This window comes from Bos mutus, chromosome 2 (genome assembly GCF_027580195.1).
Source record: "Bos mutus isolate GX-2022 chromosome 2, NWIPB_WYAK_1.1, whole genome shotgun sequence".
Classification (NCBI taxonomy): domain Eukaryota; kingdom Metazoa; phylum Chordata; class Mammalia; order Artiodactyla; family Bovidae; genus Bos; species Bos mutus.
In genome coordinates this window covers 40,839,645-40,865,284 of record NC_091618.1, presented here as the reverse complement: position 1 = coordinate 40,865,284, position 25,640 = coordinate 40,839,645, and the positions used below count along the sequence as shown (strand labels likewise).

The window sequence follows — 25,640 nt, the reverse complement described above, 5'->3', positions numbered from 1 at the left end:
CAAATAAATATAACCAAATTATGAATAGTTAGAACACACAGATCAACATTTTGGAAAATTCTGAGTTTTGCTGGGTACATGCTGAACCAGAGCTGTGTGGTAGTGGGGATATAGGAGTGAGTGAAGAAGGTCACGTGTTGGAGAGGTCTGGTGGTCACCACACTTCAGACACTCTAAACCCCTACTTACGTTACCTCTGTATTTTGTAAGAGGACTGTCCCCTGAGAGGGTGATCAGAGCAGCTGCTGCAGGTGCAAGCTTGATAAAACCCGTTCCTGTGCTGCACGGCAACAACAAAAAAAACAACAGAGGCAAGAATGGGAAAGGCAGGGTTATTCTTATAAAAACCATGACTATGAATGAACATTTCTGACATCATGTAACAAGTTCACGCTCTTCATGGTCTGTTTTCCCATATCTAGAATTTGACAGGACAAATAACTGAATAGAAATATTTCATCCTTCATGATTTCTTCATTCATGTGTTCAACAAATATTTATTGGGTGCTTTCTCGATACAAAGTACTACCCTAGGCACTGGGGACCCAGGGGTGCGCCCTCTCTTCCTGGACCACGTGGTCTCATTGTCTTTAGGGTTCACAGGTCCAGAAACCAAACAACAGAGACACGGACCAAAGGGCAGGCAGAATGAGCAAATCTGTATGTTAAAAAAATCTGCTTCTTCTCAGGTCACTACCTAGAGCCTCATCTCGCTGTGCCCACCAGCTATGCAGTTAGGAAAGCTACAGAACAATGTATCAAAGGCAAGTGGGTTGTTAGAGGCAGGCATTGAATATAGAAAGGACAGCCAAAAGCTTAATGCTTAAGGAGGCTGAAATCAAGAAAAAAAATCACCTGAGAACATATTTATATATTATTTGCAGGACAAAAAATAAACAATAAACTAGTAAGGAATTTGCCAAATGGTTAAACTGTCCTTGTCTCTAGGATGCAGGCTTTGGGGGTGATATTGCTTCTTCCTTACTCGTTCCTGCACTTTCCAGATGTTTTATATTCACTGCGAGTTTTTAAAAGTCCGTTCTACAAGACGAAGCCAACTGGGTCAAGACCACATAAGATAAACACAGCTGAAGTGGAGCAAAAAAAGTGATAAACTCGAGTTCAGTGAAACACACACACACACACACAACACCACTGACTCCAGAGCATGCATAATCAAGCCTTTGATAAGGTGGAAATGTTTATGTACCTTCCATGTCATATGTTGAAATCCTAGCTCCCAGTGAGAGACTATTTAGAGGTAGGATATGGGGAGATGACTAGGTCACAAAGGTGGAACTCTCATGAACTAGATTACTGTTACTATAAAAAAAAGACCCCAGAAAGCTCTTTCACTCTCTTCCACTATGTGAAGACACAGCCAGAAGATGGACCTCTGAGTGCCTGGAAGTGGTTTCTCACCAGACCCAAGTGTCTGCAGCTGCCTTTGATCTTGGACTTCCTAGTCTCCAGAACTGTGAGAAACAGATGTCTGTTAAGTCACCTGGTCTATGGTATTTTTGTATAGCAACCCAAACAGACTAAGACAAGAAGTCAGCCATATATGCACAGGTTATTCAAGCTTATCCCACAAACAGAAACTGATGAATGGTTATAAAGAAATAAACAAAGAAATAAATTACTGGGGGACTCATGTTGGGAAAGATTGAAGGCAAGAGGAGAAGGGAGTGAAAGAGGATGAGATGGTTGGATGGCATCACTGACTCAATGGACATCAGTTCAAGCAAGTTCCAGGAGATAATGAAGGACAGGGAAGCCTGGCATGCTGCAGTCCATGGGGTAGCAAAGTGTCAGACATGACTTAGAGACTGAACAAGAAAAAGTGTAATTTTCAGTATCTATAGATGCGTAATTGCCCTAGAAAAAGGTGTGTATGCTTCTCTAGAGTGGAAATGAAGTTTGTATGAAAATGTGGATTTTCCTTCTTATTGCTTTGCATGAATCATTTATGTTAGTGAGGTTGATAAGCATGTACTTCTTTGTTCCCCTTCTGAATGAGTAATACATTTGAGGAAAACAAACAAAGAAGCTTTCTTAGACCTCAAACCCTGAGCAAATATTAGACATCCTTAGTTTGTCAATGACCAGAGGCAACTGCATACCCCCTGTTAGGTCACAGCTTGATCTCTTCATCCTCACCTGTCATACATTGTAGTGAGAAGGCTCAGAGTGAGTTCTGAAGCCCTGGGGTGCATCTGTCCTGGTTTTTCCACTCTGACTTTCTGGAACATCTCCTGCAGAGCCTGAAAAAGCTGCTGAACGGAGAGGGGCTTTCTTCTGCCTCCCAGAGACTCTGATGTCGTAGGACATGCTGAATCAGAGAACTGCCAATCAAGTCCACTGCAGGAAGCAAAGGAAACACTGCATCATCTGTGATGGGAACAAAAGGCTTCAAAAAAGTAAACATCTAGTCTATAAGACATTTTTTTAATGGCAGCTATTTTTTAAGGGAGTTACATATGACCACAATTTGGATACAGTGTATTAGTTGCTTAGTTGTGTTTGACTCTTTGTGACCCCGTGGACTAAGCCTGCCACACTCCTCCCTCCATGGGCTTCTCCAGGCAAGAATACTGGAATGCATTTCCTTCTCCAGGAGATCGTCTCGACCCAGGGATTGAACCTCGGTTTCCTACATTGCAGGCAGATTCTTCACCATCTAAGCCACCATCTTGTACATAATTCAGGCATTCCTATTCTGACAGTTGATTTGATTTTGGATAAGTGCGTTTGTTAGTGAAGGAAAGTTAGAACATTATTCCCAGTATAACCTCTAAGACGTGACTTTAAAGTAGGAAATTAAAAGGTAAAGAAGTGAAAAACTTGAAAACAGCTTTCTGAGGAAATTAGAATACTGGTGAAAAGTTGGGGAAAACATTTTTTATACTCTTTATTAAGTCGATTGAGCAAATTCACCATGCATGTTTACATAACTTTTTTTCCTAGTGCATAGCCTAGCTCAAGAAGGAATATTGTATGTTAAAACACAATTGCGTTACTTTAAAAGCCCAGTGATCTTTATAAGAGAACAGTTGCTGAATTATCAGACCCTTTAGGTCTCACCCTTGCCTTAGTAATATTTATTTTTTTGATCTTGGCCCTGCCAGTATTACTATCCTGGAAGGCACTTAATAAAACCAAAGTTGCTTACAAAAAATAATGGTTTATTTCTTACATATCTTTTTTATCACATTCTCCTAAAAATGTTACAAGGCAATGAAGATAAGGGAGAATGAAATAGAATCAACCCTATGGTTTCTTGCAGATGGAGAATGACAGACAAAATGAATAAACACCCACTCGTGCCATCTGAGAGATGGGGATGTCAGTGGCACCAAGAGCTGCTGGCATTTAAAATGCTTCAGCTTGTGCAGTGATAAACCCCGTGTTTCTGTCTACTTCGTAAATCAACCTCACAGATGAGAAATCTAGCAAATATAATAAAATTTTTTATTTGTTCTCTGATACCACTTTTAAGGGGAGAGTCTAAGGAAGTGAGGGGGTAGGTTTGGGGATGTGATTTTAATAAAAACCTGGCTGCAGGTGGTGGAGGCTGCAAACTCTTTTATTATTCAATCGCAAAACCTATCACCTCGGCCTGGCCTGCTGTACACAGGATGCTGTGTCTTCTGCTGAGAGTTCTATACTACAGCAAAACAGATAACAGTGGTGTCCATTAATCTCACCACCAGATTTGTGTAGCAATGCTCTCTAGCTCCCCAGATCCTGCTGCCTGGAGCTCACGATATGCTTTATCTTGGTGTCTGGGACTTTTCTTTTTGTTTTCCAGTTTTTGTGTGGCTATCTTCTATAGGTAGAAATTTCCAACTTCTCCCTGTGTGTACTGTTACTATTTCCCATGAGTATTATTTATATTCACTGTTTTTGATGCCAGGTATAATAAAAGTTCAAAAAGGTACATCCTCAAATTACATTGCATCAATTATAGGCATTAATGATGGAGGCTCATATAACATTGGCTGCTAACTATCTTTACTAGGAGACATTCTCCAGGAAAACAGTATAATTGAGGGTGAATTTTTTTGAGTGTATTCTTTTTTGTGTGAATTTCTGGAATTAGTGATTGGTCTATATCCATGAATAAAAAATTTTTAGGCCAAGAATCCCTTCTTCAAAGGGATTCTTTCACATAAGTGCAGTATGAAAGATAGAGAAAAACAGAATTGTTCTGGTGTAGGAACAACTTTTGGGTTGTCTTTTGGGTTTTCTTGGCTTGCCTGTACTTCCTTTTCCTGCCTGGCTGACGCTTTCTTATCCTACTTCACACCCATGTCTACGCTGTGAAGCAATTTGGAAACCACTAGTCTATCTAACCTATTAGGCAGAAAGTAATAGATAAAAAAATTTCAACCTTTATATATACATGTGTATATATATATGTTAAAAATTTCATTTAGATCTGCTGTAATAAATGTCATAAATCATTTCACATGATTTTTAAATGCTATATAAAACTTATTAGAAATCAATAATTTAGATATGCTGAATGCCTATTGTTTTTCATAGTCAGGACCCAAGTCATTTTGTTTTGGAGAATTCTTACAGGATAAACATATTACTATATTTTACCATATTTTGCCTAGTTATAACCATATAGGAGAAAAAACAGTGGCATTCAATCAGATAAAATTTAATGCAAAAGAGCAGTTAAGAAAATTCTCAAGAAATTTTTAAACTTTATGGCCTGAGGATTATTCATCAAAACTTACTTTTGCAGGTTCAGAAAGAGATAGGGGGAACAGCTTAAAAATGCAAATATTAAGTGGTAGGGGGAATTTAGAAATGTTTATATTTGAATCTACAAGTTAGATTAAACTAACTTATCTTGTTATTTTATTTTGCATCAGTAATGGTATCCTGAAAAATAAACAAACAAACAAAAAATAATAATTCCAGAAACAAAGTAGGAAAATTTTTTTAAGAATTAAAATTCTCGTCCATAAACAATTAGCAAAGCTGCATGTGGACTGCGTACACAGGAGTATCTTACCCACTTCATCTTCTCTGTTACAAGTGGGGTACATGCACAGGTCCAACCTTCTGGATTCAGCAGTCACTCACATGGGGGAGTTTTCGGTTCTCTGTGCATTTTACTTTATGCAGTAGGGTCAGGTTATTTCAGTGTTTCAAGAAAGCCCGTACTTACATTGGCACAGGGTTTGCACTGATCGTAATTTGAAGGCTGTTCTGTAAGTGGAATTCTCAATACTATTAAGAGCATCTGTAAAGAAAACATGAAATATCATAGATAAAGGACTCTCCCATTAGATAAATCTTGTAAGGAAATCTGAGCAAGCACATTATGCTGCTTAGTCACTAAGTCGTATCTGACTCTTTGTGGACTGCACCCCCTGTCCCCCAGGCTCCTGTGTTCATGGAATTTTCCCAGGCAAGAATACTGGAATGGGTTGCCATTTTCTTTTACAGGGCATCTTTCCTACCCAGGAATTGAACTCATATCTCCTGCATTGGAAGGCAGATTCTTTACCACTGAGCCACCTGGAAAGCCAAGAGAGCCGAGATTCTTTACCACTGAGTCACCTGGAAAGCCAAGAAAGCCAAGTAGCCTTACTTTATTTTGCAGGTGAGGAAAGTCTAGTACTAGTACTAAGTCGCTTTAGTCATGTCCGACTCTTTGCGACCCTGTGGACTGTAACCCACCAGCCTCCTCTGTCCATGGGATTCTCTAGGTGAGAATACTGGAGTGGGTTGCCATGCCCTCCTCCAGGGGATTTTCCCCACCCAGAGATTGAACTCATGTCTTCTGCAGCTCCTGCATTACAGGCAGATTCTTTAGTGCTGAGCCATCAGGGAGGCCCATTGCTCTTTCCTACCTGGGGGCAAATAATAATGTACTACAGTGTCCTTGAATTCTCTGGTGGTCCAGTGGTTATGGCTCTGTGCTTTCACTGCCGATGGCCCAGGTTCGATTCCAGGTCAGGGAACTAAGATCCCATAAGTTATGAAAGAAAAGAAAGTGAAATCGCTTAGTTGTGTCTGACTCTTTGCGACCCCATGGACAGTAGTACACCAGGCTCCTCCATCCATGGAATTTTCCAGGCAAGAGTACTGGAGTGGGTTGCCATTTCCTTCTCCAATAAGTTATGAGGCGGTCAAAAAAAAAAAGTTTCCCAGGTGGTGCTAGCGGTAAAGAACCCTCCTGCCAATGCAAGAGAAATAAGAGACATGGATTCGATTACTGGGTCAGGAAGATCCCCTGGAAAAGGGCATGGCAACCCACTCCAGTATGCTTGCCTGGGAAATCCCAAGGACAGAGGAGCCTAGTAGGCTATAGTCCATAGGGTCAATTTAGCGACGTAAACAGCAACACTGTCCTAGCCTGCAGGTGGCACTAGAGAGCATCCTCTGAGCCCCCTACACTAAGTAAGCAGTCCGCCAACGAGGACTCCTCTATGAAGCTATCCGCTTTTTATATAAAAACAAAATGACCGTGCGAAACAAAACAATAAGACAAAAAACTATCTGTAGAATATAAATTGTTAACATATTCTACTCATATGTACACACACATTAATGCATCTATGAAAATGACTGAAAATCTATCCATCCCTTCATTTAGCAGATTTTTATCAAGTTCTTGCTATATGACCCTGGCAGGAGTCCAGGCTCTTGAAATACAGCAGTTAACGTAATAGATAAAAATTCTTGCCCCGAGGAGCTTAATTGCTAGTGGCATTCATCAAAATTGTTAACAGTGTATATCTTTGAATGCTAGAATTCTTGGTTATTTTCTTCCTACTTGTCAATATTACCTAAATTTTTGGTGAAGAGCACGTTACTTTTATAATCAGAAAAGAATTATTAATATACCTTCTTTTACCATCACCAACATCACTACAATAGTGGCTAGCATTTCTGAGCACTTACCAGGCACTGAGTATGTATTCCCCCCTTTCACAGTGTAGCGAAGAGAAAGTGCTGGAACCATATCTAGGTCCATTCTTTCCTTTTTCCTTTGGGGAAACTAATTTACTTTTATCTTCAGTGTATTCATCAGATTAATAGGGATCACATTACATTCCTCCTGGGGTATTTGCATGATTTAAATAAGAAAATAGAGATAATTATCTCTCTTCCTTCTGCTAAGGACCTACAATTTAATTTGTTTCACTGATCTTTCAAGTTGGATTTTTGTTTAAGAGACATGTAACAATCTAAAAAAGGAACTTTTGATTGGTTAAGACTGAAATGATTAGTCTTCATTTCTAGAAAAAGGAAAATCTAAATGCCACTGACCACTGAACTCATATTATCTAGACTTAAAATTCTCAAATTTACAATAAGTAAATAAATAACCTACATAAACATGAAAAAAGTTCTAGTTTAACCATTTAAACTGATTTCATGACCCCAAAATGGGTTGCAATTCACACTTTGATGTTACAGGTGTTTGCTATTATTTTAGATGATGCTGATAGAAAGGGTGGTGGTGACCCATGAAAGCCCGTGATTACTCTTTCTCTGATTCAGCACTCCCACACTGCACAGCTGACCTCTTTCCCAGCCCAAGGCCTACTTTATCTTGTCTTATGCTCATTTCTCTCTAATGGCCAAACTTTGATGGGATCTTCTTGCCTTGAATCATCTGTGTCTTCAAAGGAATACATGATATATATTTGTTAAATGAATGTCTGAAGGAATAGTTGTAGAAAAAAAAAAAACCACCACAAATTTAGAAAGTATCTCTCAAGTTTCTACTATGTGTGAAAGCTTGCTTATAGAGACGTCTGCAGTTAAGTCAGCATAAAATAGCTATTCATGTTGATGTATGGCAAAACCAATACAATATTGTAAAGTGAAAAAAATTAATAATAATAAAAAAATAAAAAGAACAGATATAACAAATAGGAAACAGTAAAAAAAATAGCTATTCATATTTATTTATTCATTAATTTGCCCCCTTTCATGCACACAAAACACCAAACATTTGAGTGCCCATGAGGTCCCAGGTATTATGCTGGGTACTGAGGGCAAGCGGAAAATCAGGAGTTCTCAATGTCAAGGGAGAAACAAAATATGTAGGTCTATAATAGAGCTTTAACGGGATGGAAAGAGCGAACATCAACATTTTAGGAATCAATGAACTAAAATGGCCTGGAACTGGTGAATTTAAATCAGATAACCATTATATCTACTATTGTGGGCAGAAATCCCTTAGAAGAAATAGAGTAGCCATTAGTGTCAACAGAAGAGTCTGAAATGCAGTACTTGGGTGCACGCTTAAAAATGACAGAATGATCTCTGTTCATTTCCAGGGCAAACCATTTAATATCACAGTAATCCAAGTCTATGCCCCAACCAGTAATGCTGAAGAAGCTGAAGTTGAATGGTTCTATGAAGACTTATAAGACCTTCTAGAACTAACACCAAATAAAGATGTCCTTTTCATAATAGGGGACTGGAATGCAAAAATAGGAAGTCAAGAAACACCTGGAGTAACAGGCAAATTTGGCCTTGGAGTACAAAATGAAGCAGAACAAAGGCTAACAGTTTTGCCAAGAGAACGTACTGGTCATGGAAAATACCCTCTTCCAACAACACAAGAGAAGACTCAACACATGGACATCACCAGATGGTCAATGTGGAAATCAGATTGATTATATTCTTTGCAGCCAAGATGGAGAAGCTTTATACAGTCAGCAAAAACAAGACCAGGAGCTGACTGTGGCTCAGATCATAAACTCCTTATTGCCAAATTCAGACTTGAATTGAAGAAAGTAGGGAAAACCACTAGACCATTCAGGTATGACATAAATCAAATCCCTTACAATTATACAGTGGAAGTGACAAATAGATTCTAGGGATTAGATCTGATCTGTTCAGTTCAGTCGCTCAGTTGTATCCGACTCTTTGTGACCCCATGAATTGCAGCACGCCAGGCTTCCCTGTCTATCACCAACTCCCGGAGTTTACCCAAACTCATGTCCATCGAGTTGGTGATGCCATCCAGCCATCTCATCCTCTGTCGTCCCTTTCTTCTCCTGCCCCCAATCCTTCCCAGCATCACGGTCTTTTCCAATGAGTCAACTCTTCCCATAAGGTGCCAAAGTATTGGAGTTTCAGCTTCAGCATCAGTCCTTCCGATGAACACTCAGGACTGATCTCCTTTAGAATGGACTGGATGGATCTCCTTGCAGTCCAAGGGACTCTCAAGAGTCTTCTCCAACACCACAGTTCAAAAGCATCAATTCTTTGATGCTCATCTGTCTTCACAGTTCAACTCTCATTCCATACATGACTACTGGAAAAACCATAGCCTTGACTAGACGGACCTTTGTTGGTAAAGTAACGTCTCTGCTTTTGAATATGCTATCTAGGTTGGTCATAACTTTCCTTCCAAGGAGTAAGCGTCTTTTAATTTCATGGCTGCAATCACCATCTGCAGTGATTTTGGAGCCCCCAAAAATAAAGTCAGCCACTGTTTCCACTGTTTCCCCATCTATTTGCCATGAAGTGATGGGACCAGATGCCATGATCTTTGTTTTCTGAATGTTGAGCTTTAAGCCAACTTTTTCACTCTCCTCTTTCACTTTCATCAAGAGGCTTTTTAGTGCCTCTTCACTTTCTGCCATAAGGGTGGTGTCATCTGCATTTCTGAGGTTATTGATATTTCTCCTGGCAATCTTGATTCCAGCTTGTGTTTCTTCCAGCCCAGCATTTCTCATGATGTACTCTGCATATAAGTTAAATAAGGAGGGTGACAATACACAGCCTTGACATACTCCTTTTCCTATTTGGAACCAGTCTGTTGTTCCATGTCCAGTTCTAACTGTTGCTTCCTGACCTGATAGACAGAGTGCCTAAAGAACTATGGACAGAGGTTCATGACATTGTACAGGAGGCAGTGATCAAGACTATCACCAAGAAGAAGAAATGCAAAAAAGGCAAAATGGTTGTCTGAGGAGGCCTTACAAATAGCTGAGAAAAGAAGAGAAGCGAAAGGCAAAGAAGAAAAAGAAAGATATACCCATCTGAATGCAGAGTTCCAAATAATAGCAAGGAGAGATAAGAAAGCCTTCCTCAGTGATCAATGCAAAGAAATAGAGGAAAACAATAGAATGGGAAAGACTAGAGATCTCTTCAGGAAAATTAGAGATACCAAGGGAACATTTCTTACAAAGATGGGCTCAATAAAGCACAGAAATGGTATGGACCTAACAGAAGCAGAAGACATTAAAGAGGTGGCAAAAATACACAGAGGAACTATACAAAAAAGATCTTCATGACACAGATAACCACGATGATGTGATCACTCACCTAGAGCCAGACATCCTGGAAGGCAAAGTCAAGTGGACCTTAGGAAGCATCACTATGAACAAAGCTAGTGGAGGTGATGGAATTCCAGTTGAGCTATTTCAAATCCTAAAAGATGATGCTGTTAAAGTGCTTCATTCAATATGCCAGCAAATTTGGAAAACTCAGCAGTGGCCACAGGACTGGAAAAGATCAGTTTTCATCCCAATTCCAAAGAAAGGCAATGACAAAGAAAGTTCAATTTACCACACAATTGCACTCATCTCACAAGCTTGTAAAGTACTGCTCAAAATTCTCCAAGCCAGGCTTCAACAGTATGTGAACTGTGAACTTCTAGATGTTCAAGATGATTTAGTAAAGGCAGAGGAACCAGAGATCAAATTGCCAACATCCATTCGATCATAGAAAAAGCAAGAGAGTTCCAGAAAAACATCTACTTCTACTTTATTGATTATGCCAAAGCCTTTGACTGTGTGGATCACAAAAAACTGTGGAAAATTCCTCAAGAGATGGGAATACCAGCCCACCTGACTTGCTTCCTGAGAAATCTGTATGCAGGTCAAGAAGCAACAGTTAGAACTGGACATGGAACAACAGACTGGTTCCAAATTGGGAAAGGAGTACGTCAAGGCTGTATATTGTCACCCTGTTTATTTAACTTATATGCTGAGTACATCATGCAAAATGCTGGGCTGGATGAAGCCCAAGCTAGTATCAAGATGGCTAGAGAAATATCAATAACCTCAGATACGCAGATGACACCACCCTTATGGCAGAAAGTGAAGAAGAACTAAAGAGCCTCTTGATGAAAGTGAAAGAGGAGAGTTAAAAAGTTGACTTAAAACCCAACATTCAGAAAACTAAGATCATGGCATCCAGTCCCATCACTTCATGGCAAATAGATGGGGAAACGGTGGAAACAGTGACAAACTTTATTTTTTTGATCTGCAGATGGTGACTGCAGCCATGAAATTAAAAGATGCTTGCTTCTTGGAAGAAAAGCTATGATCACCTAGACAGCATATTAAAAAGCAGAGACATTACTTTGCCAACAAAGGTCCATCTAGTCAAAGCTATGGTTTTTCCAGTAGTCATGTATGCATGTGAAAGTTGGACTATAAAGAAAGCTGAGTACCAAAGAATTGATGCTTTTGAACTGTGGTGTTGAAGACTCTTGAGAGTCCCTTGGACTGCAAGGAGATCCAACCAGTCCATCAAAAAGGAAATCAGTCCTGAATATTCATTGGAAAGACTGATGCTGAAGCTGAAACTCCAATATTTTGACCACCTAGTGCAAAGAACTGATTCATTTGAATAGACCCTGATGCTGGGAAAGATTGAAGGCAGTAGGAGAAGGGGACGACAGAGGATGAGATGGTTGGATGGCATCAGTGACTCAATGGACATGAGTTTCAGCAAGCTCTGGGAGTTGATGGATAGGGAAGCCTGGCATGCTGCAGTGCATGGGGTTGCAAAGAATCGGACACAACTGAACTGAACTGAACTGATAATAGGCTAAACACATAGGAATGCAGACAGATAATTTCTCAGGGGAGATGAAGTGAGAGCTGACTCTTGAAGGAGAAATAGGGAATTTTCAGCGCATTAAGTTGGGTGAAGGGTTTGGGGGAATGGTGTTTCCCAGGTCTAGGAAGAGCTGGTGCAAAGGCACAGGGGTATGAGGACCAAGGAGATCAGGATGGCTGGAACAGAGAGCTGGGGGAGTGAGGGCATGGGGTAGGTTGGTATGAGTTCATTAAAGAACTTGCAGTTTTCTTGCAAGCATGGGAATTTATTGATGTTGTTATTTAGTCATTAAGTCGTGTGTCCCTGTGGACTGTAGGCTGCTCAGGTTCCTCTGTCCATGGAATTTCCCAGGCAAGAATACTGGAATGGATTGCCATTTCCTTTCCAGGGGATCTTCCTTACCCAGGGATGGAACCTGCATCTCCTGCATTAGCAGGTAGATTCTTTACCACTGAGCCACCAGGGAAGTCCTTGTGGGGATTGATACAAACTTTATAAATCTCACTCCAGCAGTTGTGAAGAATGGATTACTGGTGAAACTAGAAATAAGAATTTATTTCAATGACTCAGGTCCAGATGATAGGATTGATCGTGATTCAGCCACAAGGAAAATTTAATGAATTTCAAAAGTAGCAGAAATATTACAGAACTAGAGAAATGACACATTCTCTGGCCCACAATGCAATAAAACTAGAAATAATCAATGAAAAGATTTTTTTAATTGTCATTGTGAAACATATTTTAAACATTTTCTAAATGTCATGAGGTCAATTTAGAAATCAAAGTTGAAATTAAGCACTATCTAGGGGCTAAAAAGATGAAAAAAGAATGACTAAATATCAATATTATAAGTACCTAACCTGCAAAACCAGAATAGTAATAGAATTGGGGGAGGGTGGGGAGGTGGTGGGAAATAGGAACTGGCTTTTTGGTAAGAAAAGTAAATTAAGCAAACAATTGACAAGAATAGAGAAGGAAAACATATAAAACATTAGAAATGAGAAAATCTTTATATTTACAATTACAGAGAATATTTTAAAATGGAAAAATGCTCTGTATAATTTTATACCAACAAATTTGAAAACATATATGAATAGAAAATAGACATCATCAAAATATACTAAAAATAGCTGAAAGATTAGTTACTACAGAAGATTTTTAAGGAGAAACAGTCTTCAAAAATAAACAACCATAAGAAGAGAGGGTTTTGCAGGCAAATTCCTTTAAACTTTCAAGGGATAGAGGAATTACTTTTAATCAACTCTTCTGAAAACTGGAAACACTCAGAAAACTCCCCAGTTTATTTTAGGACACTGGCATAATTGAAATACTAATATCTGATAAAGATTTATTGAAAAAATTACACTGTTATAACTGAGAGAAAGTAGTTAAATTCTGAGTTGAAGCTTTGAAGGAAATTCGTGTAACTGGCTAAGGAAAATTGTCTAATATGGAATTGTTCCAGTATCAACTCAAAAGTCTAATGTCTCATCTAAATATCCCCTAAATCAGATATATTAAAAAATAAACATATATAAGATGAAAGCAAAGATAAAACATATTATCAAACATTTTCAAGAACATATTAAAATTATGTTCCAGTATATAGAAAGATTTATTTTAGGAATTTAAAATTTGTTCAACAGTTGGTTTATATATTAAAAGAAGGAAAAAAAACTATTGAATCAGTGAATTCTCAGAATATATTGGTTAAATTCATCAGCCACTCTGATTTTTAAAAACTGATCTTGGTACATGATACATGGTACATGATCTCAGAAGAGAAGGAAACATACTTAAAATGTCAGAAATAAAAGGCAAATTTTAATAAATGTGATAGAAGATACCCCAGTTCAACGAGGAAAAAAATCAGCCCCACCCCACCAAGTCACCACTATGATCCAGCACTAGTCTGAAGCAGAGAAACGAACCACAGGGCATCAGGGCCAACTCTGTCCCCTCCAAATTGGGCCAGACAGGGCAGAATCTCTTGGCTAGATCTTGAAGGATAGCCCTCCAGAATGTCAGTATCAGTCCATTGGAGCTGGTACGTAATAATATAATAGGAATTTATTTGCTGTCCTTGTTTTGGAATTCTAATCTACAGAAACATAAAAATAAGAGCTATAAATTTCAGGAAGGAAGAGATTTATGGATGATCTCTATTTAGATAATTCATGATGATCATCTGCAAGTTGGCTGGATTTAGGACGACTGCTTGAGAATCAATAACTTCCTTTTATATCAGTGGTTTTCAAATATATCTTGCCTCAGATTGCTGATCTTACCCAGAGTCTGGAGGGCATCTGGGAATTGCATTCTAATCTCAGATGATGCTTGTGCTTTCAGTCCTGGAACTATACTTTGAGGACCATTATTTTAAACTAACAATAATTAGAACAGGTAATTTTAACATCCAAAAAAAGTCTAAAGTACATGAAACAATGTACAAGACCTTATAAAGTTTTATTGAAAGGCATTAAAGATAATATGAATACATGGAGACATCTATTTCCTCCATTCCTGGATATTCCTAGATAGGAATGTTCAATATCATAAAAATGTGAATTCTACCCCAAATGAATCTATAAACTTAAGCTAAAGTAGTGGTTGGTGGTTTAGTCCCTGTGTTGTGTTCAACTCTTATGACCTCAAGGTCTGTGGCCCCCCAGGCTCCTCAGTCCATGGGATTTCCCAGACAAGAATACTGGAGTGGGTTGCTATATCCTTCTCCAGGGGATTCTCCCAACTGGGGGATGGAACCCAGATCTCCTCATTGAGGGCAGTCTCTTACATTGCAGTTAGATTCTTTACTGACTGAGTCACAAGGGAAACCCCAAATTTAAGGCAGTTCCAACCCCTATTCCAACTATTATTTGGAACTTGACAAAACAATATAAAATTAATCTGTAAGAATAAATGCAGTGTGTGTTTATTTCAGGAAAAGATAGGGTAAAGGAATAGGAAAGAATCAGAAATTGACCTATGTATACAAAGGGTTTTAGCATATGATAAAGATGATATTTTAACTCAGTGAGAATCAACAACTTCCCTTTATATTGGTGGTTTATATCAGTGGTTTATACCAATGAGGAAATGAGTTTATTTAGTAAATAATGTTGGGACCACTGGATGCATAACTCTTTGGAAAAACATGATATAGGTACCTTAGTTCAGATCATAAACAAAAATAACCCCAGAACGTACTACAGAGTTAAACATGAATTTTTAAAGCTCTAAGACTATTAAAGGAAGAAATTTTTGGCGAGCTTGAGGTTGAAAGACTTTTTAAAGCATGATTATAAGCCTAAATCCATGGTAATATGTCTATAATTTAGTATGGTCCTATTTTGTAAATAATAAAAAATAGAAAAGAAGAACCCAATAAACACAATAGGGAAGGCTATCTATCAAACTTTATTTATCTGGGGACAGGAGTACATTATGAGAGGGGTTTAATGTTTTACTTTCTGTAACATGATAGGGATCTGAATGGAGCTAGGGAGAGAAAATTGCAGGGAAATATGAGGCATAATTTGCTAGTGAAATTGACAGGGATTGGTGGCTGATTGGTTGTGGGAGGGAGATCAAGTGTAGGAAATAATGAGGGAGGAAAAAGTTTGCACATAGAGGTGGAAGGGGGGTTCATTTTTAACCTCTGCGTTTGAGGTTTCTGTAAGACATCTGAATGGAGATGTCCAGTAGGCAGCTGGAACCCCCTCTCAGACACTTGGGAATCCAGAAATGTGAAACCTGGACTTGGCCCTCGAGGCCTGAGCTAGGAATGCAGGGCATGGTCTTTGGACTGCAGAGCCTGGAACTAGTGTGATCTGAATAATCAGGTATACATGTCGGTCAAGGTGTCTTTCTGAAAAGTCTTGGAGGTCAAGCAGAGGCCAGGTGAAAGATAAGAGGTCAGAATCAGAGAATGCTGGACTAGAGCCAGAAGGTTCCACACAGTGGGGAAAATAAGAAGCTTAAAGAGATTTCCTAGCATCATGAATAGCCATGAGAACCTTTTAGAGTATTGCTGTCCAATAGGAGAAATACAATATGTGTCAAATATGTCAGCTTAAATTTTTAGCAGCTACATTTTAAGATGAAACAGGTGAGATTAATTTTAATGTATTTCATTTAATCTAATCTTTGCTCAGTGGGTAAAGAATCTGCCTGCAATGCAGGAGATGCAGGAGACACAGTTTTGATCCCTGGGTCAGAAATATCCCCTGGAGAAGGGAATGGCAACTTGCTTCAGTATTCTTGCCTGGAAAACACCATGGACAGGGGAGCCTGGTGGGCTACTGTCCAAAGGGTTGTAAAGAGTCAGACACGACTATCTATCTTGGGTTAGATAGATCTACCAAGTTATTATTTAACATGTAACCAACATGCTGATGCTGAAACTCCAGTACTTTGGCCACTTGATGCGAAGAACTGGCTCATTGGAAAAGACCCTGATGCTGGGAAAGATTGAAGGCAGGAGGAGAAGGGGACGACAGAGGATGAGATGGTTGGCTGACATCACTGACTCGATGGACATGAGTTTGAGCAAGCTCTGGAAGTTGGTGATGGACAGGGAAGCCTGGAGTACTGCAGTGCATGGGGTCTCAAAGAGTCAGACATGACTGAGTGACTGACTGAACTGATGTAACCAACATAAAAATTATTAAGATATTTTCTATTGTTACTGTCTTTTTTATACTTGTAGCACATCTCATTTTGGACTAACCATATTTCAAGAGATTGATAGCTACACATGGCTCAGATTAGGAGAATACTGGCTGGGAGAGGAGAGCAGTTCAGGGTGCTGAACAGGTGTCAATTTTTGATTCTGTGTCTGGAGGTCAGGGTTGCTATTTGGGATGGGATAGAATTTAGGAGTCAGCAGTGCTGGCTTTGGGCAAAAGCATGTTCAACTATTAGGTTATCTAAGAAGAATGCTTTAAGTGAAGATAAAATTAGGCTAAGTAACAGTATGCCTGAGAAACATAATCACTTAAGTAACAGGAGGAAGAGAAACCCAAGAGGAAGGACTAGAAGGGAAAGCCAAAGAAACCAGCAGATAGCGATGGTACAAAGGTCAAGGAAGGTGAGTTTCAGAAAGTAGAGACAAGTCAATGCTTCAGTACCTGGAAGCCACAAGGAGATCAACTATGGGCTAAAAACTAACCTCTGTGTATGATTAACCTGACTATTGAAGGCTCCCTAAGAACAGTTTTATGGGAATGTGGGGGCCAAAATCAACTGCACAGGGTTGTAAAAAGACAACTCTTTCAAGAGCCTTACTCTGAAGAGAGCCCAAATCTTGTTTTCAGAGGCAGGAGAGATTCCAGAGACTGGGTCAGAACAGGGAGTCAGGAGAGAGGGTGAAGTTGAGGGTCCAAGAAGCGGGATCCAGGTGGTATTTCATACAGCAAAGTCTGTGTATAGACTAATCATATAAGGGCACATACCTTAGCCATTCAGCATCCATTCATCTTTCTTCTGGTGAACAATCTCCCCCTAATCTTAGCCCATGAAATTCTAGTTGTGTTCATTCCAACGCTCCTGTTTCCAAGGGGAGCATGTGGCCTGGCCAATCTGATCAGTGACTGCATCATTGCCCTCTGCAGACATGGGCACATAACCAAAATCAGGCAAGGAATACACCAATGAAACTTGGATCAAGGACTCTTTGTTTGAATTACTTTTTTCCTCTTGAACTTGGAATCAGAGATTGAAGTGGTAGTTACTCTCTCGTCTGGGTATATAGCTTGAGCGTGCAATCAGCACACAAAGAAGAGTAGAGATGAACTGGGAGACAGAGAAAAGTCACACCCTAGTGACTTTTTCTAGGACCACAGCAAGCTAGTCCTCCCTTGGGTCATTAATATAAAAGGTAATAAGGCCTCTTTGAGCTATTTTCTCCCACAAGCAATTGAAATATAGCTAACTGATACAATCCCTGAGGTAGAGGCAATGGTTGGGAGAAGATACATTGGTGAAGGAATTAGCTCTGGGGAGAAGCTCATTCCTTGAGAGGAAGAAAAATATGGAGATGATGACGGCTAGGGAGAAGAGGGCACTCTAAGGGCTTCTGTTTTCTTTTTGAAATGAGGAACAAATTCACTCAGAGTTAGGAGGAGATAGTGAGCAGAAAACTTGAGGAATGATGAAGATTTGAAATTGTTACAACAGCCATTGAGAGAGGTGACCAGTCACACACTTTGGAAAGAACCGCCAAGCAACATGGCATCTCTAATATTTCCTGTGATGACAAATTTCAATTAAATAGACTTTACACCCTAATGCTTACTTGGAGGCAAGATTTCACATGCAAACAAGCTTTGAGTCCAGGACTGACTTGTATTGATTATGCTGAAGGGAAGACGCCTTGAGGAAAATAAAGCTATTTTCAAATTTATCATCAGCTGATTACCATAAAACTCAGGCAATTGGGAGTAAATGGTCTGTGTGCTAGAGAAGTGTTTGTGACTAGAAACACAGTAGGCCCTAAACAAAACAAAACAAGGAATTATTGGGGGGTAGGAGGGAGACTTCATTGATTCAAAAACAGGTAGCAGGATAAATTATGGTGATTTTAATTCGTTCCTTGTTCTCACAGCAGTGGAATAATTAAGAGAATGAAAAGGCAATGTTGCCATGTCCATTTCTGTGTGTGTTCCAAGGCTTAAGTTCTCTTAAGTCCTTACCATCTTTTCAGGGGCCAGTGCTTAGGGGGCCACCCCAAATTCAACCCACTCAGGCCTTAGTATGAAAGGCCCATCCAAGAATCAATGCCATCCATGCACAGGAGAGAATCAAAACTACTACATCCATGCACAGGAGTAGAATAAACACTACTACAATTACATGGACTAAAATCAGGGGGATGTTGTTCTTCCACAACAAAATAGGTGCACTGCTTCACCAGAAGAAACTTGACTAGATGCAGGATGGTCAGAAGAGTCAGGTGCCTCTGAGAGGGACTTTTCTGTGGTAAATATCACCTGACTGGATCCCCCACAGCCTGAATCTCAACCTCTTCCTTTGTCCTGGCCCCTCAGCCCTAACCCATATACATCCAGACATTCTAGAATCTCCCTTGCCTTTGAAAACCAATCTTGATGTTAGTGTTGTTCTAGCTATGACTCTCTTTTTCCCTGGGGTGGAAGAGATGCTAATACCTGGACAGGCAAGTGGGAGATGCCTAACTGGGGTTAAAATCTGTGGGCTGATTCCAGGGCTGCTCTTACTATTAGTAGCAGTTTTCTGGGTGGAGGGAATGACTGTATGGTGTAACCAGGGAGACCAGCCACTAGGCTTGGCAAGGATTTCTGCGTCCAGTCTTGACATGGAGTCCCATGTCTTCAAGCGGACCCCAAAGCCAAAGGCAAAGAGCAGGGTGAGTGGCAACCACGACGCCACTTCAGACCAGATGTTTTGAACACTTGAGACCAGATTTTCAGGATTAAAATCTGAGCTATTTCTGTTATGAGATGGCTGCTTCCCAAACAACTCAGTATAAATTTCACACCAAGCGATAATGACTTGATTTTGGTTCACAAAGTACTGTTTCGGGACTTCCCTGCTGGCCCCGTGGTTAAGGCTCCGTGATTCCAATGCAGGGGGCACAGGTTCAGTCCTTGATCAGGTAACTAAGGTCCCACATGCTATGGGGTGAGGCCAAAAAGTAAAAAACAAACAAGCAGCTGTTTCTTGCCCTTGGGTGTTGTGGCTTGAAGTCCTAACTGTTCCACCTGTTACATTGAGTGCTGGGCACTATTCTAAGCCACTCAAGGGTGTTATGGCACTGAACCAGGGCAGACCCACCCTTGAGGCCTTGGAGCACACCTCTGGCCTGTTTCTAAACATACACTGATTCAAAGATCAATATACAATCATGAGTCCCGCCCCAGGGAATGAAGTCGGTTTTCCTGTATTGCAGGCAAATTCTTTACTATCTAAGCCACCAGGGAAGCCCCAAAGACACCTACCTCTGGGGAATGTGGGCTGTGCCGAAAACTGTCATTAAACAAGATAGCTTATTTTAAAAGCCTCCATATTTTTAAAATTCTTTTTTGAACAGGTATAACCATATCAGAGACCTACAGTTTAACCCTTTTGTTGTTTACTATTTCCTGATGTTTTAAAAAGGCTTAGCTTTCAGTTACACGACTAAGAAACTTCCCTTTCACTTTTCACTTTCATGCATTGGAGAAGGATATGGCAACCCACTCCAGTGTTCTTGCCTGGAGAATCCTGGGGACAGGGGAGCCTGGTGGGCTTCTGTCTGGGGTCGCACAGAGTCGGACACGACTGAAGCGACTTAGCGGCAGCAGCAGCTTTCAGTTAAGAGTCCAGTGTTAGAGAAAGGAAGAAATCACACCTCTCTGCTCCATGTCTGGAGAAGGAAAACACATGGAGAGTGGCCACCATAGTGTGGAAACGACTTATAAAAATGTAATGTACAACATTGGTTTTCCTTTTGGAGAGTGGCCAAATTTTGTGCCCTGATTCCTCTCAGATGCACCAAATGAACACAGAATCAGCAGACTAGGATGTCTGCAGGTTCCCAGATGCTGCTTGTGGTGGAAGAGTGATTCTATGGCTACTCTACCATCTGGCCCATCACACTCCTGTCAAATTATGTTTTGCAGTGTCATCTGATGAAGCTATGCAGCATAACATGGCAAGCTGTGATAGAGTACATGGGGAAAATGAATGAGCATCCCAGGTGATTCACCAGCAGTCCTGCTTCCTCAAGGCTTTTTCTTCTTCTTTTTTTTTTTTTTTTTCTCCTGCTGGTAGGAGAAAACTCAAGAAAAGAAGAGAAATTGCTGGATGTATCAGACCCAAAGCTATAAGCAAAATAATGTGCAATGTTCAAAGAAATAATAACATAAGCTACATATGGTCTTGTTCATGGAAGCAATTTAACTGGGAAACAAGTTTTGCTTTAAACGACTCATATTTTTACTTAGCCGAATAAATATGTGTCATTTTCTACAGATACTAAGAATGGAATAAAAATTCCTTTTGGCAGTCCCTCATGTAGTTGGATGATCCAGAAAGAGACATTTTAGGCCGGTTGTCCTCCAAGTGTGGTCCTAGGTGGGCAGCATCAGCATGGCCTGGGAACTAGTTAGAAATGCACGTTCTCAGTCCCCACTCTGGATCTACTGAGTCACAGACCCTGAAGGTGGAGCCCAGTATTTGAAAAAACCCTCCAGTGATTCTGGTCCAGACATACTAGATGTAAGAAAACCCCCTCAGGGAGAGAAAAGTGGGCTTTGAATACATTATCTACTGCTTTGTGTGAAGCTTAACTAGTATGAAGGCCCAATTTTAGAAATCCAAAGATAATTGGAAATATTCAGAATGCTGTTTTAGATAAATAACTTAGGAGAGTGTAGAATTTTATGTAAAACAAGCCAAGTTAATCTAGATTTTAGCCAGAGGAATAAGGCTGCTACTAGATCCTGGAATAAAACTATCACATGCTGATCGTGGGTCTACCCTGGCATTCAGAGATGCTGGAAGAAGAGGGAATCAGTTTTCCCCTGTCCATATATCAAATGTTAAATATTCATATAGTAACAGCTGTGAGCTTTTTTCGGAGAAGGCAATGGCACCCCACTCCAGTACTCTTGCCTGGAAAATCCCGTGGATGGAGGAGCCTGGTAGGCTGCAGTCCATGGGGTCGCTAAGAGTCGGACATGACTGAGCGACTTCCCTTTCACTTTTCACTCTCATGCACTGGAGAAGGAAATGGCACCCCACTCCAGTGTTCTTGCCTGGAGAATCCCAGGGACAGGGGAGCCTGGTGGGCTGCCGTCTATGGGGTCGCACAGAGTCGGACACGACTGAAGTGACTTAGCAGCAGCAGCTAAGTCACTTTAGTCATGTCCCACTGTGTGCGACCCCATAGACGGCAGCCCACCAGGCTCCCCCATCCCCAATTGGGGATGTGGACCATTTTTAAAGTCTTTATTGAGTTTGTTAACAATATTGCTTCTGTTTTATGTTTTGTTTCTTTGGCCATGAGGCATATAGGATCTTAGCTCCCCAACCAAGGATTGAACCCACACCCCCTGCTGTGGAAGGTGAAGTGTTAACCACTGGACGACCAGGGAAGTCTCTTTCCCAATTTTGGCCTCACGTAGTACTGTAAACTTACCCCTGAAACTAAAATACCTACAATGATGTCATTTTAATTATAAAAAATGAAGACATATATAAATGAGATAAGCTATTTTGTATATTTGAATAGCAATTTAAAATGAAATTACATTGAGATCAAGTCTTTGTTAAATTATTTTTGGTGCTTTGGGGACCACAGACCAAATAATCAACATATTATGAATTTCTGTTTAGAAAAAGGAAAAAATCTTCTCTATCCCCAACAGTTTTTTTATCAGCCAGGCATTTGCCAAATGTCAATCCTTTGCAACTTGGAAGTCTGTGTTGTTTGCAAACTGTGCTCAGAAACTTAACAATAATACTTACCTTGTTTATCTGGGTCCATTTTAGGAATTTCCTGGAATGACAGTTGGGAAGAAGGTCCTTGTAACTGGAAACAAACCAATATTTTAAGCAGGAGGTTTTGAAGTGATCAAGTGGGATAGGAAGCAAACAGACAATTAAGCAAAGTCCTTTTACCTGTGGCACAATGACTGCAAGGTGTTCAGAGACCCGAAATCTCCTGGAGGATAAAAAATAGGAAAGCAGGGAGAGGCTTTTTATATGGGTCCCATCTCTAGGGATTTAGAGCTGTATCTCAGAACCTGGAAACAGATCCTTAAACTAATATGGTGAACACTTAGAACTTTTTTTAAAACTGAGATATAATTGACATACAACATTATATTAATCCAAGGTATATGACATAATGATTTGATATATGTATATATTATGAAATGATCACCACAATAGGTTTAACATCATCATACTCAGTTATACATTTTTTTTTATTGTGATGAGACCTTTTAAGATCTACTCTCTCAGCAACTTTCAAAACAATACAATATTGTTAGCTATAGTCATCATGCTGTAGGTGAATACTTAGAACTTTTGAGACATTATAATTTTAAGAGTGGACTAGAAACTCACTTCAAAAAAGCAGAAATCTACTCAAATTTTGAAGGACAAAATTTGAAGCTCTCAATGCTTGAATTTCTAATAGCACCATATTAAATAAGTCTATACATTAAATATGTGAAAAATATTATCTACTTGAACATATTATTGCATATATGTGTGCATTTATGTGCGTGTGTGTATATGGAGTATGTTTGCTTTCAACAAAAAGAGTAAGTTATTTTATAATAAAACCTTAAGCAGTTCTAAGAGTAAGGCATTTCTAAATATGAGCAGTTGAAAAATGTTTTAAAAAGTTATATGATAATTAGGCTTATAAAGGACTTCTCTTCTTCTTCTTCTAATGAGTGTATTAATTAAGGTACAAATTATTGGGCAGATAAGCAATACTTTACAGAGAGATACCAAAACAAAATTGATTTACATTATTTCTTTAAAAATATGATAGCAACAGTTATAATACCAGACTTGCCCCAAAGCAGGAAAGTTCCAAATATAGTCAAGTAAGATTTGTTTTGAAAAGCTGTAGCAAGGGCCATCAGGCTAGAACTCTTTTGGTGTTTTCCTGAGCCCATTCTGAAGTCCTCAGGTAGGTGCAGAAGGGTCCAGCCTGCATCTTATCAACAATGCTCCTGGAAATCCAGTGTATCTGCCTCCATGCCAGGTCCTTACCTTCCTTAGTGTCCTTGGGGAATCAGTTTAGTCAAACATTCTGCAGTGGTTACTCAGCAGGTTCGGGAGAAGGACAAGTTGAGTACTAACAGATGGCCAGACGTGGCATTCCTATGGAGAGTCAATGTCCGGTTCTGACTGCCCAGCAATGACACAAGAAACTGACGTTGAGGCTGCCCTGTTTTAAGGGCTCACAGAAGTGCATTCATTAGTAATAAAGATGATGAATAATTTAAGGCCACTCCTACATCTCTGTTTCAAAGGGCTATTTCGTATTGATTTCGTGTGTGTGGGAGAGACAAGTAAAACTTCTTCTGTGTGCTGTCCAGAGCAGGGGTTACCATAGAGATTAGGAGACAGTAAGAATGGCCCCACATCCTGGGTAATAGCCACCTTACTAACCATCCCAGGTAATAAGAGTGACCTAGGAATAGAATCTAATTCATTTGATTATTAGTTCTTTTAGGAATACAGAGATAGAGCTATAGATTTTTTAAGGCACCAAATATGACTTTAAAAGGATAATAATAATTTATGAATGCACATTTCCTCTTAAGTTTTAAGTATAATCTGAAAACACACTTTTTAAATTCAAATTAAAAACATACCTGTTGTAATCCTAATAAGGTTTTGTTTTTAAAAATGATGTCATATGAACCCAAATATATTAGAACTTTACCGTTAACGTCACCAGGCGGCTGGAGACCTGTCTTTCAGAAGGGCTGGAATGCAAAGCATGGGTACATTACTCCAAGAGCAGTGCCCAGAGAGCCAGAACATCAGGGGGTCCTCGCTCCCAACTGTCACCGAGTCCAACCTCGCTCTGCTCTGAGAGATGAAGTGTTGAGGCAAGGAATATGACTTTATTCGTATTCTCAGCATGAATCTCTCAAAACAACATCTTATAGGGGTCTGGATACCACTTATATAGAATGGAGATGGGGGGAGGTGAGGAAACAAAGTAAAAAGGCTATTAATCTTGCAAGTATCTCCTAGAATGACAAGCCTCTAGGAGGGGATGCGGTAATTTCTTCCTTCCTGTAGCCATCCTTAGGTGAATGTAGTCCTGAACAAAGGCACTTTGAATTAATTTTCAGGCAAAGGGGTAGGCTTCCCTGGGGCAGGAGATTATGTATAAACGGTACCCTTTTAGTGGACAAAAGCAACAGGACGCAAAGGCTAAAGTAACAGATCCAAGATAGAGTCAGCATTGGCTCTTCCCTGTAACACAATTGATGCTCCTAAAACAATTATTATAACGAAGGAGGAAACAGAACAGGCTCTATCTTGAAAGCAGAACTCCATCTTGGGCCAGACTGTGGACTTTGAGCTATATGCCCAGTATCTATGGAAACAACATATCAACTGGAAAACCAGGCCCCCAGAAGGAAGAGCCCCAGGGCTCTCCATCACCTAAAGAATACCCTAATGATCTGTGTAACCGAATAGAATCATACATTCTATTATGCTTATTGGGGTATGACCACAGGCCTATTGATAATTGTCCCCTGTTAACTACCTAGGCTTAAGGCATATGAATCACGGGTTAACTTTGATTGCCAGGGAATTTGGGGAGGTGGGTTTGGGCATGTACACTTAGGTTATATAAGGTTTTCACAAAAACTGGTTGAGGTTCTTGGCTAAGAGGAGACTCTGCCTTGGGCCCACCGGTTTATGCATTCCACTATCTGCATTGTCCTTCTGAGTGAGTTTGTTTCCTGGAACGCGTGGCTACAACACATGGGCTGTAGCCGGTTAGGTTCCTCTGTCCATGGGATTCTCCAGGCAACATTACTGGAGTGGGATGCCTTGCCCTCCTCCAGGGAATCTTTTCAATCCAGGGATTGAACCTGCATCTCTAACATCTCCTGCACTGGCAGGCAGGTTCTTTCTTGCTATTGCCATCTGGGAAGCCCAGTATGGCCATAGTGCCTGTAAATCACAATTTTGTAATTCACAATGTCTTTACCTTCTGAAACAGAGTAGCTCCACCCTGAGGAAGCAGGTGAGAAGAGGGGTCAATCTGCCTGTACCAACACAACTTG

At 40.0% G+C, this 25,640-nt stretch overlaps 1 protein-coding gene across 1 annotated transcript in view; it reads right to left on the bottom strand.

Annotated features, from left to right (window-relative positions):
• DYTN (dystrotelin) overlaps nucleotides 1-24,125 on the bottom strand; it is a 73,487-nt gene extending 49,362 nt beyond the window's left edge. The window contains 7 exon segments of the mRNA XM_070380212.1: nucleotides 195-280; nucleotides 2,161-2,302; nucleotides 2,305-2,361; nucleotides 5,189-5,263; nucleotides 22,333-22,396; nucleotides 22,486-22,528; nucleotides 23,596-24,125. Of these exon segments, the coding sequence (XP_070236313.1) occupies nucleotides 195-280; nucleotides 2,161-2,302; nucleotides 2,305-2,361; nucleotides 5,189-5,263; nucleotides 22,333-22,351 (379 nt within the window). The 5' untranslated portion in view covers nucleotides 22,352-22,396; nucleotides 22,486-22,528; nucleotides 23,596-24,125.
• Nucleotides 24,126-25,640: the final 1,515 nt, after the last annotated feature.